Source organism: Mustela nivalis (genome assembly GCF_964662115.1).
Source record: "Mustela nivalis genome assembly, chromosome: 2".
Classification (NCBI taxonomy): Eukaryota; Metazoa; Chordata; class Mammalia; order Carnivora; family Mustelidae; genus Mustela; species Mustela nivalis.
This window is the reverse complement of record NC_139021.1, coordinates 25,585,590-25,607,743: the sequence shown is the minus strand read 5'-3', so window position 1 is coordinate 25,607,743 and position 22,154 is coordinate 25,585,590. Positions and strand designations below refer to the sequence as shown.

Below are 22,154 nucleotides of genomic sequence, written 5' to 3'. Positions count from 1 at the left end.
GAGTAGCAATTCTCATAACAGATAAATTAGATTTTAAGCTAAAGACGGTAGCCAGAGATACGGAAGGACACTACATAGTTCTTAAAGGGTCTATCCACCAAGAAGATCTAACAATTGTAAATATTTATGCTCCCAACATGGGAACAGCCAACTACACAAGCTAACTGTTAATCAAAATAAAGAGTCATATTGATAAGAACACATTAAATGTAAGGGATCTTCACATACCACTCTCAGCAATAGACAGATCATCTAAGCAGAAAATGAACAAAGAAACAAAAGCTTTAAATGAGACATTGAACCAGACAGACCTCAGAGATCTATACAAAACATTCCACCCTAAAACAACAGAATACTCATTCTTCTCAAGCACACATGAAACTTTCTCCAGAATAGGCCATAAACAGGGTCACAAATCAGATAACAACTGAGACCAAAAGACTGAGATTACTCCCTGCATATTCTCAGAACACAGTGCTTTGAAACTAGAACTCAATCACAAGAAAAAGTTTGGAAAGAATTTAAACACTTGGAAGCTAAAGACCATTCTGCTCAAGAATGTTTGGATCAACCAGGAAATCAAAGAAGAACTTAAAAAATTCATGGAAACCAATGAGAACGAAGACACATCAGTCCAAAACCTACAGGATATGGCAAAAGTGGTCCTAAGGAGGATATACCTAGCCACTCAAACCTCACTCAAAAAAACTGAAAAATCCCCAATACACCAAAATCTCTTTACACCTTAAAGAACAGGAGAATGAACAATAAATTAAGCTAACCCCATGCACAAGAAAGGAAATTATTAAGATTAGAGCAGAGATCAACAATGTAGAAACTAGAGATACAGTAGAACACATCAACAAAACTAGAAGCTGGATTTTTGAAAGAACCATAAGATTGATAAACCACTGTCCAAACTAATCCAAAAGAAAAGAGAGGACCCAAATTAATAAAATTATGAATGAAAGGGGAGAAATCACAACTAACACCAAGGAAGTAGACACAATCATCAGAAATTATTATCAACAGTTATATGCCAATAAGTCAAGCAACCTAGAGGAAATGCATCCTAGAGGAAATGGATGCATTCCTGGAAACCTATAAACTTTTAAGACTGAAACAGGAAGAAACTGACAGCCTGAATAGACAAATATCTAGTAACAAGATTGAAGCAGTGATCAAAAACCTCCCAAAAAATGAGTCTAGGACCTGACAGATTCCCTGGGGAATTCTATCAAACATTCAAAGAAGAAATAATAGCTATTCTCCTAAAGCTGTCCAAAAAAAAATAGAAACAGAAGGGAAACTTCCAAACTCTATGAAGCCAGCATTATCCTTATCCCCAAACTAGGCAAAGATCCCATAAAAAGGAGAATTTCAGGCCAATTTCCCTGATTAATATGGATGCCAAAATTCTCAACACAATCCTAGCTAATAGGATCCAACAGTACGCTAAAAAGATTATCCATGACCAGGTGGGATTTATTTCTGGGATGCAAGAAGGGTGGTTCAACATTCGCAAATCAATTAATGTGATAGAAATCAATAAGAGAAAAGAGAAGAACTGCATGGTCTTCTCAACTGATGCAGAAAAAGCATTTGGAAAAATACAGCATCCTTTCCTGATTAAAACTCTTCAAAGTATAGGGATAGAAGGAACATTCTTCAACTTCATAAAATCCATCTGTGAAAAACCCATGATGATTATCATTCCCAACGGGGAAAAGCTGAGAGCCTTCTCATTGAGATCAGAAACACGACAAGGATGTCCACTTTCACCACTGTTGTTCAACATAGTACTAGAAGTCCCTGCAACAGCAATCATACAACAAATAGAAAAAAAAGGTATTCAAATTGGCAAAGAAGAAGTCAAACTCTCCCTCTTTACAGATGACATGATGCTTTATGTAGAAAACCCAAAAGACTCAACCCCCAAGTTACTAGAACTCATACAGCAATTCAGTAATGTGGCAGGATACAAAATCAATGCACAGAAATCAATTGCTTTCTTATATACTAACAATGAAACTATAGAAAGGGATATTAGAGAATTGATTCCATTTACTATAGCACTGAAAACTATAAGATATCTTGGAATAAACCTAACCAAAAAGTAAAGGATCTATACTCAAGAAACTACAGAACACTCATGAAAGAAATTAAAGAAGACACAAAAAGATGGGAAAACATTCCATGCTCACAGACCGGAAGAATAAACATTGTTAAAATGTCTATACTTTGCAGGGCAATTTAAACTTTCAATGCCATCCTGATCAAAATACCACATTGTTCCAAGTGCTGGAGCAAACAACTCTAAAATTTGTATAAAACCAGAAAAGACCTTGAATCACTGAGGAAATATTGAAAAGAAAAACAAAGCTGACGGTATCAGATTGCCTGATTTCAAGCTTTATTACAAAGCTGTGAGCACCAAGACAGCATGATATTGGCATAAAAACAGACTCATAGACCAGTGGAACAGAGTAGAGAGCCAAAACATGGACCCTCAACTCTATAGTCAAATAACCTTCGACAAAGCAGGAAAAAATCCAGTGGAACAAACCCAGTATCTTCCATAAATGCTGCTGGGGAAATTGTACAGCTATGCATAGAAGAATGAAACTCGATCATTCTCTTACACCATATGCAAAGATAAACTCAAAATGTATGAAAGACCTCTACATGAGATAGGAATCCATCAAAATCCTAGAGAAGAACATATGCAGTAACCTCTCTGATATCAGCCACAGCAACTTTTTTCAAGACACATCTCCAAAGGCAAAGGAAACAAAAGAGAAAATGAACTTTGGGGACTTCATCAAGATAAAAAGCTTCTGCACAGCAAAGCAAACAGTTAAGAAAACAAAGAGGTAACCAGCATAATGGGAGAAGATATTCACAAATGACACTACAAAGAGCTGATATCCGCAGCTATAAAGAACTCCCAACACCCAAAACTCAACACCCAAACTCAACACCCAAAAAACAGATAATCATGTCAAAAAATAGGCAGAAGACATGAACAGACACTTCTCCAAAGAAGATATACAAATGGCTAACAGACACATGAACAAATATTCATCATTATTAGCCATCAGGGAAATTCAAATCAAAACCACATTGAGATACCACCTTACACCAGTTAGAATGGCAAAGATTAACAAGATATGAAAAAACAAATGTTGGAGAGGATATGGAGAAAGGGGAAACCTCCTACACTGGTGGTAGGAATGCAATTGGCACAGCCACTTTGGAAAACAGTGTGGATATTCCTCAAAAAAAAAAAAAAAAAATGTAACTACCCTATGACCCTGAAATTTAACTACCAGGTATTTACCCCAAAGATACAGATGTAGTGAAAAGAAGAGTCATCTGTACCCCAATGTTCATAGCAGCAATGTCCACAATCACCAAACTGCAGAAAGAGCCAAGATACCCTTCAACATATGGAAGGATAAAGAAGATGTGGTCCTTATATACAATGGATTATTACTCAGACAACAGAAAGGATGAATACTCAACATTTGTATCAACATTGATGGGACTGGAGGAGATCACGCTGAGTAAAATAAGTCAAGCAGAGAAAATCAGTTATATGGTTTCACTTACTTGTGGAATATAAGGAATAACATAGAGCACATGCAGAGAAGGAAAGGAAAAGTGAACTGGGGAAAATTGGAGGGGGAGACATACCTTGAGAGACTGTGGGCTTTGAGAAACAAACTGAGGGTTTTAGAGGGGAAGGGAGTGGAGGATGGGTGAGCCTGGTGATGGGTGTTAAGGAGGGCATGGAACACTGGGTGTGGTACACAAATAATAAATCTAGGAACACTGGAAAATTAAAATTAAAACAAAAAGAAAAAGGAGAAAGTTACCACTTATAAAGAGGTCAAGAACATTCAGAATGTGTTCTTAAATATATTCACTTAAAATCATGCTAGTTGGGGTGTCTGGGTGACACAGTGGTTAAACATCTGCCTTAAGTTCAGATCATGATCCCAGGGTCCTGGGATTGATCACAGGCATTGATTGAGCCCCTGCATCAGGCTCCCTGCTCAGCAGGAACCCTGATTCTCCCTCTCCTACTCCCCCTGCTTTTATTCCCCTCTTGCTGTCTCTCTCTCTGTCAAATAAAATCTTAAAAATAAATAAATAAATAGATAAATAGATAAATAAATAAATAAAATAAAATAAAATAAAATAAAATCACGCCAGTCCCTGAAACTTCATCGTTGTTATATCTAGGTTATAGTAAACAGTATTCTTTGAGTCATGAGGTACAAATGTGAGCCAAATTTAGAAACAAGTTAAATATTCATAGTCCTGGGGGCTCCTGGGTGGCTTAGTTGGTCAAACATTTGACTCTTGGTTTTGGGTCAGGTCATGATCTCAGGGTGGTGAGTTCAAACCTCGAGTCTGGCTCTGAGCTCAATGTGGACCCAGCTTCAGATTCTCTCTCTCTCTCTCTGTCAAATAAATAAATAAAATATTTAAAAAATTCATAGTGAAGAATAAAAATAATGTGCTTTTGGCTAGTGTTGCCTAACATTTTTTAAGCCATAGTCAATTCACATTCTTCTGGTGACCAATTTTACTTCTTCTGACATTTTAGACTTCTGCTAAACTAAGTCTAAAAAAAAAAAAATAAATAAAAATAAAAAAAAAAAATAAAATAAAATACAGAGAGCTGTAATCTAAAGTGAAGTCAACCTCATGTGCCTGTCTTAATTCTCTCTGAACTGTATTCTTCTATGCTTGGTTAATTTAATCTTTTATTACTGATCTCCCCATGGATTTTATTTTCTCAGTTGTGAGGTTTTCTGACATCCTAGAAACATTAGTATTATTCTTACAAATAGCCTATGTGGATAAAAGTGCAACCCTTTAAAATTAGAAAAAGAACTGGTCAAAAAGCCAGAAAGAATTTTATTCTACAACATTTTTATCTCAGATCTGCACATTATACTGAAGAACTACTCAATTAAAAAAAAACAACTATTTTGACATTACTATTAATTTATATTTATATTAGAAGACCCACTTCTCAAAAAACTATTAGAAATCCAAGAAATGAAGAGTAAAGGAATCCGACATCACCATATGTTTTCAAGAGCTAGCTCCCTCTTATCCCAATATTGATGTAGAGGAAATAAGCATATAATTAATTTGCAGTACATGGTAAAATATGTTACAGCAAAACTAAATATTTCAATGAATTCTTTATATTAGGTCAAGAGACAATAAAAATTATGACTATATCATTAACCACCTGCCTCAAGGTTCCTTAGTGACAAGTGACAGAAAACTCTTTTGGCTGACTTAAGGAAAAATGAAAAAAAATTCCTAAATAAAGATATGGGGTAGTTATAGAAGTAAGGAAAAGCTAAAATCCCAGGTTGCCAGTGGAAGCATCCCTTCTTCTTTTCCCTTGAAGCCCCTACCAAAACTTCACTTGAGGCAATTTCCTTGCAATGGGATATTTATTCTCCTTAAGACCAACCACTTACCATCATCACCATGCATACTCCCTAAAGCAGAGGGTCAAATTCTCTGTGGTGATGTTCGATATTTTCCTTGTATGATGTTAGCCACCAGCAATGTGTGGCTATCGAGAACTAGAAATATGGCTCATCTCAACTGAGATGTCCCTTAAGTATTAAATACATTTTGGATTTCAAAGATTTAAAATGAAAAAATTTATATTTACAGTACATCATTTTATTAATGATTTTATTCTGATTACATGAAATTATAACATTGTGGTTAAATAAGTTACAGCATTAAAATTAATTTCATCTTTAAAAACATGTAGCTATTAGAAAATTTTAAATTCTATATATGAATCATGTATTTTTAGTGGACAATACTGGTCTAGACAGCCCTGAAACAATTTTGCAGACATAGGTCAAAGCATTTTGATAACTACTTTCTCCTACAATTTTAAATAGACTTTTTTTTTTTTTCTAAGTGTGAGTAGCTGGCAAAGGATGCAAGTTCTATATCATAATTTTACAAATATTCTAAATATAGTTTTCTTAAAATCTTACATTAGTCCATTTTGTTTTTAGAAAATATTGACTGCATATTTTAAGTGCAGAAACTGTAAAATCAATCAGACAAATTGGAAATTCTATGTGTTCAATAAGTCAGACTACTCTATAATTCTATGTACTGTAAATTCTAGTTCTAGGATAGACAGAGACACAGACAAATTCAAAGATAAGTGGGTAGACAGATGACAGATACATAATAAATACATACATTTATAAAGAGATAAAGAGGAAGAACTTTAAGTTTGATATTTAGAAGAAATAAGGTAATAGTTCCTTCAAATATTTCCTAGTGAATATATTTTTTGTTTTGTTCTAAAAGACTCTCCCCTCAGAAACTGTGCATGTAGAATTTTCTAGTCTATCTCTGGAATTTTATTTACACTCAAATAATGTAAAACATCAGCTTGTAATGTAAAGCTTTCAGCTGGGAAGATAATACATGACACACTTTTGAAACTATGAAAGATAATCATGAAAAGGAAAGTGATAAAAGAGAACAAACAGAAGAGGGTCTTCAAGCAGGACAGTATTAGAAAGCAGAATACATGAAAATGGTGTTCTGTCCCCACCTCTTCCCCCAAGTACACCCTGGGAATCATTTGTGTACCCCAGAACACACATACATCAGATTGAAGACAAATGCACTAGACCAATTAAATCAAGGGAGATCATCCTTATAAAAATTAAGGAAAAATTCAAGGCAGAAAAGTACTGACTTCACATATGGAGCTAATGTCAAATGCATATCGTAATGCAAGAAGAACAATTAATTCAATGACCAGGCTAGTTTAAAGTGTTTATTCTAATATTTTAACTTACTGTTCTGAGGAAGCCCTCAATTATGTTCATCATTGAAATTCTAAAATTAAAGGAAAAATTCCCTTATAGAAGCTTGGGGAAGGAGTATGAAGTGACCCTGAAAACATATATTACTTTAAGACTGTAATGCTCAGTCATTATACTTTATTTCTAGTAAGCTTAATGGTGATGTGTGTAAACTGAGCAGTAAAAATGACTAATTTAATGGTATATCACCTATAAATTAATTAATTGAATAATCAAAGATGGAAGACAACAGTACAGAGGGACATTTTATTCTGCATCAATACATAACTTAAATCTAACAATTAAAGACAAGCATATTTCTTTTCTTTTTTTTTTTAACATACAGTGTATTATTTCCTTCAGGGGCACAAGTATGCGAATCATCAGTCTTTCTTAATGAGATGGAATTATTTGCCAATGATAGATGTCTTTTAAAATTATTCTACTTTGAGATAATTCATATTTTCTTAACTAGTCAGTAAAACAACTTTATGGTTTGATATAATTACCTCTAATAGATGAAAAAGAGAAACTATTTTAGAGGATTCAAAAACCCTGACTGTCTACAGCTGTATTACTAGTGAAAGGGATAAACCAGATTTGAAAACAGTTCCATTCAGTTTCATCCAACTTCAAATCTCAAAATTTTTGCCATGATTCATATACATGTTTTGGACATTTAGAACACCATGATTGCTTTTAAAAGTATCATACATATCAAACATAGGGCAGCTATGTGGCTCAGTCAGTTAAGTGTCTGCCTTTGGCTCTAGTCATGATCCCAGGGTCCTAGGATGGAGTACCACATCAGGCTTCCTGCTAAGCAAAAAGCTTGCCTCTACCCTCTCCCTCTGCCACTTGTGCTCATTCTCTCTCTCTCTCTCTCTTGCTCACTCTCAAAAATAAATAAATAAAATCTTTTAATAATACAAATCATCAAACAGGTGCACCTGGGTGGCTCAGTGGGTTAAAACCTCTGCCTTCGGCTCAGGTCATCATCCCAGGGTCCTGGGATCAAGCCCTAAGTCGGGCTCTCAGCTCAGCGGGAAGCCTGCTTCTCTTCCTTTCTCTCTCTCTGCCTGCCTCTCTGCCTACTTGTGATCTCTGTCTGTTAAATAAATAAATAAAATCTTTTTAAAAAGATTTTATTATTTATTTATTTATTTATTGTTATTTATTATTTATTTTTTTAAAAATTTATTATTTATTATTTATTCTAAAAAAATCATCAAACATGAAGAAAACTTTGAACAATGGTATATGAAGAAAATTATAGATATTGAAGTTAAGCATCTTGGTTCATTGACGTTTACACCAACTAGGAAAGCTTGTGTGCCAATGGTTCATGCCAGCAACTGACTTCCAAAATGAGTTTTTTTTTTTTTAAGATTTTATTTATTTACTTGAGAGAGAGAAGGGGATACCAAACAGGGGAAGTGGTGGAGGGGAGGGAGAAGCAGGCTTCCCATTGAGCAGGAAGCCCTACACAGGGCTGATCCCAGAACCCTAAGATCATGACCTGAGCAGAAGGCAGACACAAGCAACTGAGCCACCCGGGTGCCCCCTCAAAAGAGTTCTGATCTAGGAATCTGTAGAAGCAAAACACAATTTTTCAAACTATGTTAAAACCCATTATGACATGCATCATAAAATCCATTTATTGAGGCATGACCAAGATTTTAAAAACAAATAGGTCAAAATAGATTAGAATAAAAACCAGAGAAGTGTATTCACATATTAAGGGAAAATGTTATTTTGTGGCACTGTGTGTGTGTATGTGAGTCAGCTGGACCACAGTGTAAAAGTATAATTCTATCAATGGGTCACAGGTAAAAATGCTTGAAAGCCAATTTCTTTAAGGATATCTTAAAATAGAGGTAAACCATCAGATCAAAAATTAATGTCCTCAGTCAACTACTTGATAAAAATAGCAAAGAAGTGAAAGTAATTATGTCTTCCTTAGAAAATTGGATTTTTTTAAGGAGAAAAAGAAGAGATAAAAGTTTGGCAGATTGGGTAAGATAAACAAGGAGAAATGCGACGACCTCTGTGAAACCTCAGGTGTCTCAGTAAGTGAGAATGAATTAAACTTAGCAAAGCCGACATCTTATAGAACAGAAGATAATTACCTTTGATGACAATTATAGGTAATTATCATGACACAAAAAGATTTCTATCTCAATGTAAGACTGATACAATGTATTTGTTCCATACTATGATGAATTTACTTCCTGTTTATCTTGGTATAAGATACATATACGTTCCTGTGAAATTTATCATTGTGAGTAACACAGCTCTGACCTTTGCTGGCTATGTGGTCTTAAACAAGTTATTCAGCCTCTGTGCTAAGTGTAGACAGTAAAAGTACCTATTTCACAGCAGGAGTCTTATGAGGATTAAATAATTAATAAAAAGTGCTATCAATAGTATCTGGCATATTGCTAAGTGTTCAATAAATGTAACTTGGTTTTTCAAGTACTGCATGATTTTTTAAAAAAATGTTCTCAACAACCCATAATTTGCACAGAGAGGATACATGACAAATAAATGTTTGGTGAATTGAACTGACGACACAAGTTGGGTGAGTAAAATTATTTCCTTTATGTAGTTGAAAGTTTAGATACAGTGATTTTTCCCAAGTTTACTCAGATGTTTTGGGACAGCATAAGCTTCTGATCTAATTCTTCTGATTCATAAATCAGGACCGTTCTATGAGGTAAGTGTCACTGACCCCTGAATTGATTTTTGAAACCATACTGCTGTCATCGAGATTAGGTTTTATGAACATAAAACCTAAAACATTCTGGCAGGTAGAACATACTTTATCTAATAACAATGAGTTAATGTGTTTTAAGTCCTTACTATATCTAGCCCTCTGCACTTATTACCTCATTTATTTCTCACAGCTCACTATGAAATGCATATTCTTAGTATCCACATTTTTATAGATAGAGAAACAGAATTACAGGGAGGTTAAATAACTTGATCAAAGGTGACAGTAAATTCTAAATCAGTATTTGAACTACAATCTAAACCAGTTTTATGTGCTCTACTATGAAACTTGCCTTAATTTAACCTAGGAAAGATAACATACAATCTGAGAGGAATTTTGATTCTGCCTGGTTAGGTCCTTCTTACAAGGAGAAGAAGGAGAGAGAGAAGACAAGTAAACTTGCGAAGTTTTCAGCTGTTCTAACAATTGTGCAGCATAATAATTTTATTCAAAGTATTGTGGGATATGCATGTTTAGATGTATTCCTCATTTCTAGTGAAACAGAAAGACAATCTAACCTTTTAAAATATCCACAATGTGGATCCTCCATTGTACAGACCACATTAAAACCAACTTCTTATAATAAGGAATAGCTGTATGACCTATGGTAATAGAGAAACAATGAAACAAAAGTAAGCTATATACTAAAACATGATGCATCTGAATAATAGTTCAAGAAGAAAAAATATGAAGTGAAAAGGCATGTTTCATGGCTTCTTTAAAAAAAGTCAAAACCAGAAAAAGAAATATGTACTTATAACCTTCAACAATATATCTCAGAAAACATTAATTTATGATTTGAATGTGTTGTTATTTATATTAATAACTGGGAGCAGAACTGTATTGTTTAAAATTTATTTTTTCCAAAATTCTCATATAGGTTTATGTTTAGAGAATAAGTAGAAAATACTGCAGAAGTCAAACTTCAGTGATGAACTGCTTTTACTACATTTTCCTCATGATCTCTTTGCCTTTGTCTTTATGATTATGCTTTTCTACCACAGCTGGTTTTCCCTTACCTTATTTGTATTCACTGCTGTGATGACCCAGACGCACTGTGCATTGCTGTCATACTGGAATGGGAAGTTGGGAGATGTAAAGGTGCCACTTGGTCCTTGAAGATTAGAGCCACATGTCTTCACTAAAAGAGAAATTGCATTTTTAAAAGGAGTCTATCCTGCATGCAAAATTTTAGCAATAAAGTATTTTGTAAACAGACTTTGAATTCAAGATTGTACAATTATAACCACAGTGAAATGTATACTAGGGCATTATGCCCCTTATCAAAGTGAGGGTCTTTTTTATACCCTAAAGTTCACAAATTCAGTATTTTCAACATTAATTGAAAATTAATTATGAATAACAGTGTGAGGCATTATAACTTACCTTAATTAGAGAGAGGTCTAGTTATGTAATACTGTGTTAACAAAAATCCACAGAGTAAGAAACAAAGCCATGGGTTAAGCAATCCAGATAGTATTTTATTTTTTTAAATTATTTATTTATCTATCTATCTATCTATCAGAGAGAGAGAGAGAAAACACACACAGCAGAGGGAGCAGCAGGCAGAGGGAGAAGCAGGCTCCCTGCTGAGCAAGGAGCCTGATGTGGGACTCAATCACAGAACCCTGGGATCATGACCTGAACTAAAGGCATATAGCTTAATGACTGAACCACCCAGGAGCCCCTCCCATTCACTTTTGAATGTATTACAGCTGACTTCTCTCATTTGGGTATTGAATTACTTTCTCAGTGCCAGAAATGAACTCCTAATTGCTAAATCTAATATCTCTTCATTTTTTCCACATACTTGATCTCTTAGCAGTAATGGAAAGTATCGATAGGCTTTATTTGAAGTTATCTTGCCTTCCCTTACACAGTCCTGAACTCCCTTGATTTTTACCTAATTGGTTTAAATCATTATGCTCCATACCCTGTGTTCTTGTTCTATTTTTTTTTTCCTTTGCATTTGACCCTTAGATAGCAGAATTATAAATTGATTACATGGACTATTTTTCTTTGTTCAGTGTTCTCTCTGAATAGTTAATCTAATTCACTACTTCCACTACAACAATCATTTCTGTGCTGATAGCTTTCAAATGTATATTACCATTTTTTCTATCTCCTATTTCTAGAGTAAATGTTTCTCTGCTTGCTAGACATTCTATAAAATGTTTTAATGGAGCTTTTAAATAAACTTCTCTTAATTCATCCATCCACTTCCCTCCGGTACAGACATAAACACTCCTCAAGACCTGTGGATATCTCATCTGAAACATTCCATTTTCCTTCTTTTCTTCTCTTCCCAGTACCCAGTACTTCATCACCATCTTTTCTTGAAATAGAAATAGCTGCTTAACTCCTTCCTTCTACTGATATTTCTCCGTGTCTTATCCATCTTTGTGTTATTATATTTATCTTTCTAAAAGACAGACTTGACTATTTTACTTCATTAAAAAGCTTGATCTCTGATTCCTTTATAATAAATTCCAAACTGTGAGGACCTAGATTTCTTTTCTAGTACATTTTATACGGTAAACATTCAACTTCTGCCAGAAAAAAAAAAATCTTATTCTTCTTTGAATGTATTACACCCTTTATCATTTCCACTTATTTCTATGATGTTTTCCCAGTCAAAAATGTTATTACTTCTTATATCCCCCTGCAGAAATTCTATTCATTTAAACAAAGCCAAGCTGATGTGTCACTTCTTTTTGTAAGAAGTATTCCTAATTCCTCCACTCAGGGTTCTGTAATAGATTGTAGTCTTCACAGAACATTTATTTGAACAACAGATGTATAAAGGTGGTCAAGTGCTAGTGATCTGATAGAAAGTACAGTTATAAACATTTTAAGAACTTCACAGCAATAACAAATTTACAGCAATTCAGTGATTGCTTTGAAGTTAATTGAATTAGCTTCCTGATAAGACATACTGCTTCTTTGAGTGAGACACTACTTGGCAATTCTATGGCAAGCTTTGTTTTACAAGATGTATACACACTTATAATCTTCTGTGGACAAGACCTTGTTTTTCACCTCTGTTAACTCTTGGTACAGTGGCTTTCATAATGCAGGGATGTTTACTACTGGAACAGATATCCAAGTTCTTTTTCATAGTTCTTACATGGAGCAGCAAGTAAGTGATCCCTACATGGTGACAAAGAATCTTTGTAAATGTGTGTTAGACTAAGAAGTTGTCTTTTTGAAAATAAAGAAAAAAAAAACACTCATAAATGACAAGTAATAATCACCCATAAGTAAGTTGGATTTATAAAATACTATGGGGGTAATAGATCAAGAAATCCTATGGAAGTAGATAACAGATCAGGAAAAGCTATTCTTAGGAAGTGACATAGAAAAATACTTGTTTTCTTTCTAAGTTTTGTTTTCCTCCTTCGGTAATTTAGGAGACTTTCTCCCATGGCTCTTGTAGAAACCTTATAAAGAACAAATTCATTCTGATCAGATCAAGCTACAAAATAACAAGCTGCCCATTTCCCCAGTAGCACTTCATAAGACATTATCTTTTTTTTTTTTTAATTAGCATGTGACTATTATTAGAGATGGCTGAAATGAAATATTTTTAGGGACATTTGAGAGAAAAAAAAATATCATCCCATGCTGGCAAATGTAAAATATAAAACAATGCACTCATGAAAAATTGAGAAAATAAAGTGGCTCAGGAAATTAGTTTCTAAGATAGAAGTTATAGGAGTTCTAGTTTGAGCTATATTAACTTCAAATACTTGCAAAGTTGTGAAAAATATGTTTTACATTAAAATAAAATACTTTCAATGAAGGAATTAATAATCTAGGGAGGGAAAAATGCCCAGAAAATGAAATGAGCTTGGGAATTAATTTTCAACTGACATAATAAAAGATTTGCTGTAACAAAATGGATGAAACATGGTAGAAATCTATTATCACAGTGGACAAAGGGAAATAAGACAAGTGAGAGGAACACCACCAGAATAGCATTTGTTCTCTTAATGGGCAGAAGGAGGAATTGTGGAGTTTTCACATAGAAAATAGAACTCCACTAAATAAGTACAGATTTCTGGGTTGAGTGTCAGAATTTTAGTCTTTCTGCACAATATCTGACATATGTTTAGAAGGATTCTGTTCAGTTCCATTTTCTTTCTCTTGCACTTTCTTTCTGGGAAAGGAAATTCCTAATAGTTTAGAAAATCAGGTACAGAGATGTTTTTATTATGAAGGGAATTCCTACATGGACGTTTCATTTGTAACAATCTAACAAACATGTGTAATTTAAGTAGTGACCTGCAAAATGGTTATAACCCTTTTAATACACCAGAATTTATTTTGTTTTTAATTTTACTTTGTTTAATACATATATATCTACCTAGAAAAACATGCTGATTTACCTAAACATCAAAAACCTATTGTTAAGCTTCAGATAAACAGCTATAGAAACTACTCTCTGAATCAATTTTAATTCTCAGATTGTGGACTCTTGGTCATGAAACACCTCCCTCTTGCCCCCTTAACATTCCCACCTCCCTCCCCACATCTGAAGGTGAAAGATAAAACCCATTTAAATCTGTGTGTGGAACTATCAATAAGTAGTTCCATTTAATAATACTTCATTGGACATCCCAGTCCCTATGTCTTCATGAGAAGCTGATAAAGTGTCAGAAGTGGAGTTACAATTAGGACTAATCTTCCAATATATCTGAGCATTATCTGCATAAGAATGGCAAGTCTAATCCATGTCTTCACTGAAAGGAAGCATATAAATGTGGAATAATAATGAAATGAACCCAAAGCAGAAAACTGGAAAACAGAGGAGATGCCATGAAAGGGACAGAATAAAAATCAGCAAAAGGCAGACTGTACAGGATCAGATAAATCTGATTAAAACCCAGCCCATGCAATTCCTTTTAAAAGTGAGAAATATAATGGACTTATGTTTCAAGTCAAAAATAAAGTACGGAGATACTTTATTTTTCTTTTTCTAGTTCTTGTTCATAATTTAACCTAGTCACGAAGGTCAAGTTTTTATGCAATCCTGTTTCTTCCTGCTCTTTGTCTCACTGAGTCACCCTATTTGTATTAGGATGAGAGGACATATGGCATTGAATCAGTAATAGAAATGACTGTATGAATTTATGATTCAGTTTGCTTTTTGAGAAAAATAAAAGAAAATCCAACTTAATCTAAGGTTGCCAATAAGAAACAGATCAGTTAGGCGGTAGACTAGATTGAGATTAATTATTATGCCTAATATATCTAGACACCATAGTGGTTTTTTGTTTTGTTTTTTTTTTTTTTTTTTGACAGAGAGAGATCACAAGTAGGCAGAGAGGCAGGCAGAGAGAGAGAGGAGGAAGCAGGCTCCCTGCTGAGCAGAGAGCCCGATGCGGGACTCGATCCCAGGACCCTGAGATCATGACCTGAGCCGAAGGCAGTGGCTTAACCCACTGAGCCACCCAGGTGCCCCAAAACCATAGTGTTTTTAAGATCATTCATGAGGGAAGAGTTGGTGGAATGAAGAAAAGAAAGAAAGAAAAAGAGGGTCGATAGTAAAGAAGATGGAAGGGAAATTTAAGCAACTGCTTTGACAAAGGGTTTAATAGGTAAGAGTATGTACTATTTGGCTTCAAATTGTTGCTCTACCTTTTATAGACTGACTGCAGCCTTTCCCAAATTATCTAGAAGATTCACTGAGCAGGTTGTCACTTGTACATTTAAAAACTGGTTTTTTGTTTCTTTAGAGGAAACTAGGTCAGTGTCCACTCGAATTTATGTAAAACTGACATAATCCAGAAAATCAGAAAGCAGGAATTTAAAGACAGAATTAACTAATAGACGTTAAGTTTCTACCTACTGGCCCCAAAAAATCACTGACATCTTTTAGAAGGCTTTGTACTTCCCAGAATTTAAAATCAGGGATAGGACTATCTGATGTACATCAAACAAGGCAGGAAACATTAGGAGTCAATTTGTAATTTCAAAATGCATCATGCTCTAACCTACTTACATAGCTTTTCATATGTGGTTTCCTTCATCTGGAATATTCTTTTTTAGCTCTTAACCTGCTAGCTAAAATTCATTTTTCCAAAGCCTTACTTGTATTAGAGCATTCTTACTCTACTTTAATTATTTAAATACTGCATTCCTTTATATTATATCTTGTAACTCCTAGGGACAAAAAAAGATTGACTTAGTGTATAAAACATAATAAATGCTCAGTAAAGTTTTTTATTCAAAAATAATTAAAGTGATCCATTCATCTGTTGATTGACATCACAAAATAAACTGAGGGTTGTTGGGGGGAGGGGGTTTGGGAGAAGGGGGTGGGATTATGGACATTGGGGAGGGTATGTGCTTTGGTGAGTGCTGTGAAGTGTGTAAACCTGGTGATTCACAGACCTGTACCCCTGGGGATAAAAATATATGTTTATAAAAAATAAAAAATTAAATTAAAAAAAAGAGACAGCAAAAAAAAAAATAATAATTAAAGTGAAATACACCTAAAGATAATAAAAAAGACCAAAGTTTACAATTTAAATGCTCTAATTAAAATGTGAGAAAAAGAGGTAATTCACAAAGAAACATCTCAAGATAATTTGGAAATCACTTGAAATTCTAGATAATTTTTCCTCCTCGTTGAAAGGTCGAATGATAAATGATGATAGGTTTTTGTAATTTTTCAAGGAGATATTTATTCAACATCAAACATTGATTTAGAAAGTTCAAGGCAAAAAATGAATAAGATGGGATCATTTATTTAAGAGACTTAAGTCTTAAAAACACAAATAGGTCATTTTAAAAATGAGTTTCGAGTGTAAAGGTAAGCAGGTGTTAATAGGAACACAGAAACTGCACATTTTTGCAGCTTAGGAAATTAGAGAAGTCATCCTTGAGATGATGTCAAAGTTGAATGTTGAAAAGTTAGGACACATGGACTCCGAGTAGAAACCAGGAAGGTCTTCTAAGCAGATGCACTAGCTAGTATATTGTATATAAGAAAATTAAATCCCAGAAACATCTAAGATTGTTTGGAGCTGAGGAGATTCTTTAGGTAGAACTCGAGAGGTAAATAAACAGCTCTTCAAGGAAAGCCATACAGGATAGGTCAAGGAAGTTGTTGGATTTTAGGTGCTGTTGTTGTTGTTGTTGTTGTTTTCAAAACTATTGAAGGGCACTTGACTTAACTGTGTCTGTAATTAAGTTGATAAGTCCAGATGTCATATGAGGCATGGATTTAAAAAACTAAACACTAGAGGACGGGGGATAAGAATGAAAAGTCAAGTCATGTCCTTTTTTTACCCTATATACTTATTTTTTTTAAATATAATTCTATTTAGTTTAAAATGCAAGGGCATAGCATATTTAGTCACTTAGTTATTTACTCAGTCATTCACTAATTATTAAAAACGAAACAAAACAAAACAAAACAGATGCACTCAAAAGTATGAGAATTAGTGAACACACAGCTGTGGACCAGCCCTGCCTTCATACTCCTCACATTCTGGGGAGAAAGACAGACGTGAAACAGCACATTACAAGATTATATAATGAAAAAGGCTACGAGGAAAGTCCAGACTCCTAAAAGGACAGCCATCCGTCCTTTTGTTGTGCTTTGCAGATATTACATTTTTTACAAATGAGGCTTCAGGGCAACCCTGCATCTAGCAAGTCTGTCAGTGTCATTTTTTCCAATAGCATTTGCTCATTTCATGTCTCTGTGCCACATTTTGGGAATTCTCATAATATTTCAAACTGTTTCATTATTATTATATTTGAATTGCTTTTGACTTGCTGCAATCTCATGATAAAACTTTAATGAATGAGAAGCTGGTTCTTAAGATGAGCCAAAGAAGTGTTTTTTTGAGATGGAATCTACTCCTGGTGAAGACTCTATAAAGATTGTTGAAATGACAACAAAGGATTTAGAATATTACATCAATTTCTTTGGTCACAGGGCAGGGTCTGAGAGAACTGACTTCAACGTATAAAGTTCTATTGTGGGTAAAATTCTATCAAACAGCATCTCATGTTACAGAGAAATGTAGCAAAAAAGAGTGAGTTGATGTGGCAAAATTCACTGTCGCTTTTTTTTTTTTTTAATAAGAAATTGCCACAGCCACCTCAGCCTTCATCAACCACCCCCCGTATCAGCCAGCAGCCATCAACATCAAAGACCCTCCACCAGCAAAATGACTACAACTTCCTGAAAGCTCACATGACGGACAGCATTTTTTTTAGCAATAAAGTTTTTTTTTTTCTATACATAATGCTATCATATACTTAACTAGACTACAGTACAGGAGAAACATAACTTTTATATGCACTGAGAAACCAAAGCACTCATTTGACTCACTTCATTGTGATATTTGCTTTATTTTTGGTGGTCTGGAACCAAACCCACAACTCCAAGGTAGGCCTCTGTGTGTGTGTGTGTGTGTGTGTGTGTGTGTGCATGTGTGTGCACACGTGATTGTGTGTATGCACATGTATGTATATGTATGCATGTGTATATGTGTGTATATGTATTTGCAGGTACATGTATGTGTGTGTGTGTGTATGATTTGCTTTAATCTGAGGAGTCAACTCATAAAGCACTAGTCCTCAAAAAATTAGAGGCCATCAGTACAATATAATTTAGGGCATGGGAAAGAGGGACAACACATGTCAGAAAATGATTATATGGAATTTTTAAAAAAAGAAAAAAATGTATATTGTTCAAGTGTATCCAACAACCAAATTATTAATAGTTTTCTTTGAATTCTTTAAATACGCTTGCATGAATTATTCGAAACCATTGTGATTAGATTTTACATCATGGTGATGCTGCTTAGCAATTTTGTATTATCTTCTCTCCATTTTTTTTTTTTTTTAATTTCTAGCAATAGGTTTAACATGTCCCGAATGATATGAAGGCCACATAACAGACAACCATTCACTAAATAATGGGGTTTCGTTAGAAGTTCTTTCCTGACTAACAATGACCGGCATATGCCTCTGACGTGGCATCCAAGATCTTTACAAAGGGAACTATAGAAAAGTAAAAAAGACTGGGAGACTACATCTGAGAACTGGGTTAGTGAATTCTAGGATATGAAAAACATTGATATAAAAGAGTCTATTTCTCTATACAAAAAGATATTTTAAAATTATCATTCATGATTTCAAGGAACAAAATACAAGTTCTAAGATTGTCAACCACCAAGATCACTTTTGAGTTTATACTACTCAAGGATAGCATCATTATGTAAATCTAAGACAATGTTCTGAAAAAAATTTCTACTATTTAGGAAGTAGAAAGGTCTTGGTACAAAACTATCATTCAGCGCAAAACAGAACAAAAAAAAGTGGTTCCAAATTATCTAAACATTGGATGGAAAAGGAAACTGTATCTATCATTTATCTGCCACAGAAAACAGCTGGGTGAAACAAACATTTTTAGTCTTATAAACAGGTTAAAAATGTTTCATAAGTGGAACTCCAGAACAGAGTTTCTATATCCTGATAGGGTGACAGGTAAATTAGCTAAATTAAATATCTCAAAATTTAGATTAATAAGACATGAAAAACCCATATTTATTTAATATTGAGGACTGGAAAATAAATTGCATAATCAGATGTCACTTGCTCAAAAGCACAGTTGACCCACCTGGTAATTGGGCTGGGAGTGGGAAATAAAAAAATGGGGGTATGAGGCCATCTGGCAAGCATATGCCCAGGATAAAGGAGGAAACCTCTACTCAAAATGTTCAGATATTTTTGAATGTGGGCCAAGTTTTCCAGTTCTAATATTTCAAAAGCTGAGAATCTGGATGTTTATGCAAAATATTTAATATTTAAAATATTAGAAAAATTTTAAGATACAGCAATTTATTGTAGGAAAAAGTATAAGCTATTTCTGGACAACAAATCTCTGATTTTCAGTGTTTGGTCCATATACTCGCTTTGATGTAAAATTAAAACAAGAGGATTAGGATTTCAATGGAACAAGAGAGTTTAAAAACACAATTGTACAACAGTTATACATAATTGTATTTCAATTACACAATTGCAACAAATTATTTTAGTGCTTCTAATTCACAAGTTTTTTTTTTAATTTGCTTTCAAAATGAAAAACCCTTAACAAGTCATTCATTTTATTCTCCTCTTCAATTTAATTTTTTTAAGGAAATAAAATCTTTATTTTGGAAAAATTTTAGATTCACAGAAAAGACATAAAGATCATGCACAGAGTTCCCATGTACCCTCCACCAGTTTCCCCTAATGTAAACATGTCACATAACCATAATGTATCTGTCAAAACTAAGAATGTATCATTGGTACATTCCTCTTAACTAAACTTCAGACTATTTGAATTTCGTCAGGTTTTTCATTTGCTTCAGTTTATTTTGTTTTTAGACTAACATCCTCTTTTCCATCCTAGGATCTAAACCAAGATAACACATTACATATGCCTCTTTAGTCTACTCCTTTAATGTCATTTTAAATTAATATTTTACCAATCACCCACAAATGTGGTGTGTGTGTGTGTGCTTAGTATGAAAAGTCATTACTCCAATATATTAGCAAGCCCAGAGCAGACACAAGGATGATTTTCAGAGCTGGCGAAACTTGAGGCCAGAACTTGAACAGAGTGAGGTTGATAAGTAATAACTTATCATGCCACAGGAGCCCTTGGTTGAACCTGTCCTCATCACAGTACAAGCATCTTTCTAGCCAAAATTCTTAAAGATTCCTTTCCAAGAGTATAGTTAGAAATAAACGAAATTGCTACAGGGTAGTTTAACCTGGACATGAGAAAATGATTTAGTGTTCCATAAGTCAGTACAACGCACTGTTCAAGATGCCATGGGATCTCCTTACCAGATCTTTTTAAATAACTGTAGAAACCGTATTCTCTGAGCTATACACAATGGTTGCAAGATGTAAAAGCATCACTCTCAGCTTTGCGAAAGTCACTAGTTTATTTGTATCAATCTACGTGAATGATAAAAAAGTAGTGACCCTCTTATTTTGGGGGGGTCATGTCTTTTAGGAAACTAAACACATTGGATATTAACACTATTTTGTGTTTATGCATAATTCCCAATTATCAGTTTAGGGCGGGGCTGTGCAATCTTTGCACCTTTGACACTTTGGACTAGATATTCTTTGTTTTGTTGTCAGGGGGCTGTCCTGAGCACTGCAGAATATTTAGCAGCATCTCTGTCTCTGTCCACTTAATGCCATTAGCAATCCCCCGCCAAAGTTATGACAATCAAAAGTTGTGCCCAAACATTGCCAAATGCCCACTGCCTCCCTCCCTTTGGGAGTCACTGACATACAGCAGTATCTTTCATTCTACCGAATATCACTGATTTTTGCTCACACTTTTTAATCTCTTTATTCTGTACCAAGAAGTTTTGATGAAAGATATTATAGAAATTAGGCATAAACTTCAGCTTTCATTTCAATGGGAAGTTATATTAAAAATTGGTTAATAGAGTGTTTTGACACTCAAGAAGTAATCAAAATATTACTATATATATATATATATATATATATACCATATACTATTTAAGTATAAAAATATTACTATATAATATAGAAACTATATTATATATCCTTCTTTCCAAGTCTCTATCATTTATCTAATCATTTATCTATCATTTATCTAATCCCCACTAATACTTTAGAATTTAAGTGGGCATTCGGGGGCATTTTCCCAAGTAACCCCAATCCTAGTCTACTCCAAGTAGGGTGCTGCTTCCCTTTGTTCCCATAGGTTTTATCTTTATTAGCTAATTTATTACAAATATTATTTCACTCTCTTCTGCTGTCATTCTTTTGCTTCAGTATACTGTAAGCCCCTTCAGGACAATTTTCACATATTATTACTAATTAGTTCCTGACTGGTCCTGCATGTAGTCAGTTAGTGTTTAATGAATTAGCGACACCCTTAGAAAATGGAGTCTTGATTGTGACACCAAACTAGGGGGTGTGGTACTTCAAGGAGGAGGATGAAGGTTAGTGGGGATGATGAAAAGCCTACACTCGTGAAAAAAACTGGGGTACAATATATCTGGAACTAGCTGTATATGTATGCTTTTAGCATTGCTTTTAACATTGACTCTGAGGACTAATTTCAATCATAAAATGAGATATAATGAAATATTTAAGGTAAGGCTCTAAGTCTTGCCACTGGCAAAGTTGCCAAGGACTTGAAATGTATGTTTCCTGCTTGCTAAGACTTCTGATTTCATGTTGTCTTGTGGGTATGAGATTCAAAGCCTCTCTGAGTGTAGACTCTAAGCTCTTAAAAACTGCATAAAAAATTGCTACATAACTACAATTTAAAACAACAATGTTTTTGTTGTTCATTTTTAAAAATTGTGTTGCTTTCTTTTCAATAGATTTCATAGTCCCCATCCCTATTTAGTTGTAGAGATCATAGTCAAGAAATGTACTGACATTCTCAATGTTCTTTCTCAATGTCACCATATTATGAAGGAAGAAATTTCTTACTT

At 34.2% G+C, this 22,154-nt stretch overlaps 1 protein-coding gene across 5 annotated transcripts in view; it reads right to left on the bottom strand.

The window, feature by feature from the left end:
• Positions 1–22,154, bottom strand: part of CSMD3 (CUB and Sushi multiple domains 3) — a 1,245,805-nt gene that overhangs the window by 617,237 nt on the left and 606,414 nt on the right. For all 5 annotated transcript variants that reach the window (XM_082720053.1, XM_082720054.1, XM_082720055.1 and 2 more), the window contains one exon: positions 10,674–10,795. In XM_082720053.1, the coding sequence (XP_082576179.1) occupies positions 10,674–10,795 (122 nt within the window). The remainder of the gene's footprint in view (positions 1–10,673; positions 10,796–22,154) is intronic.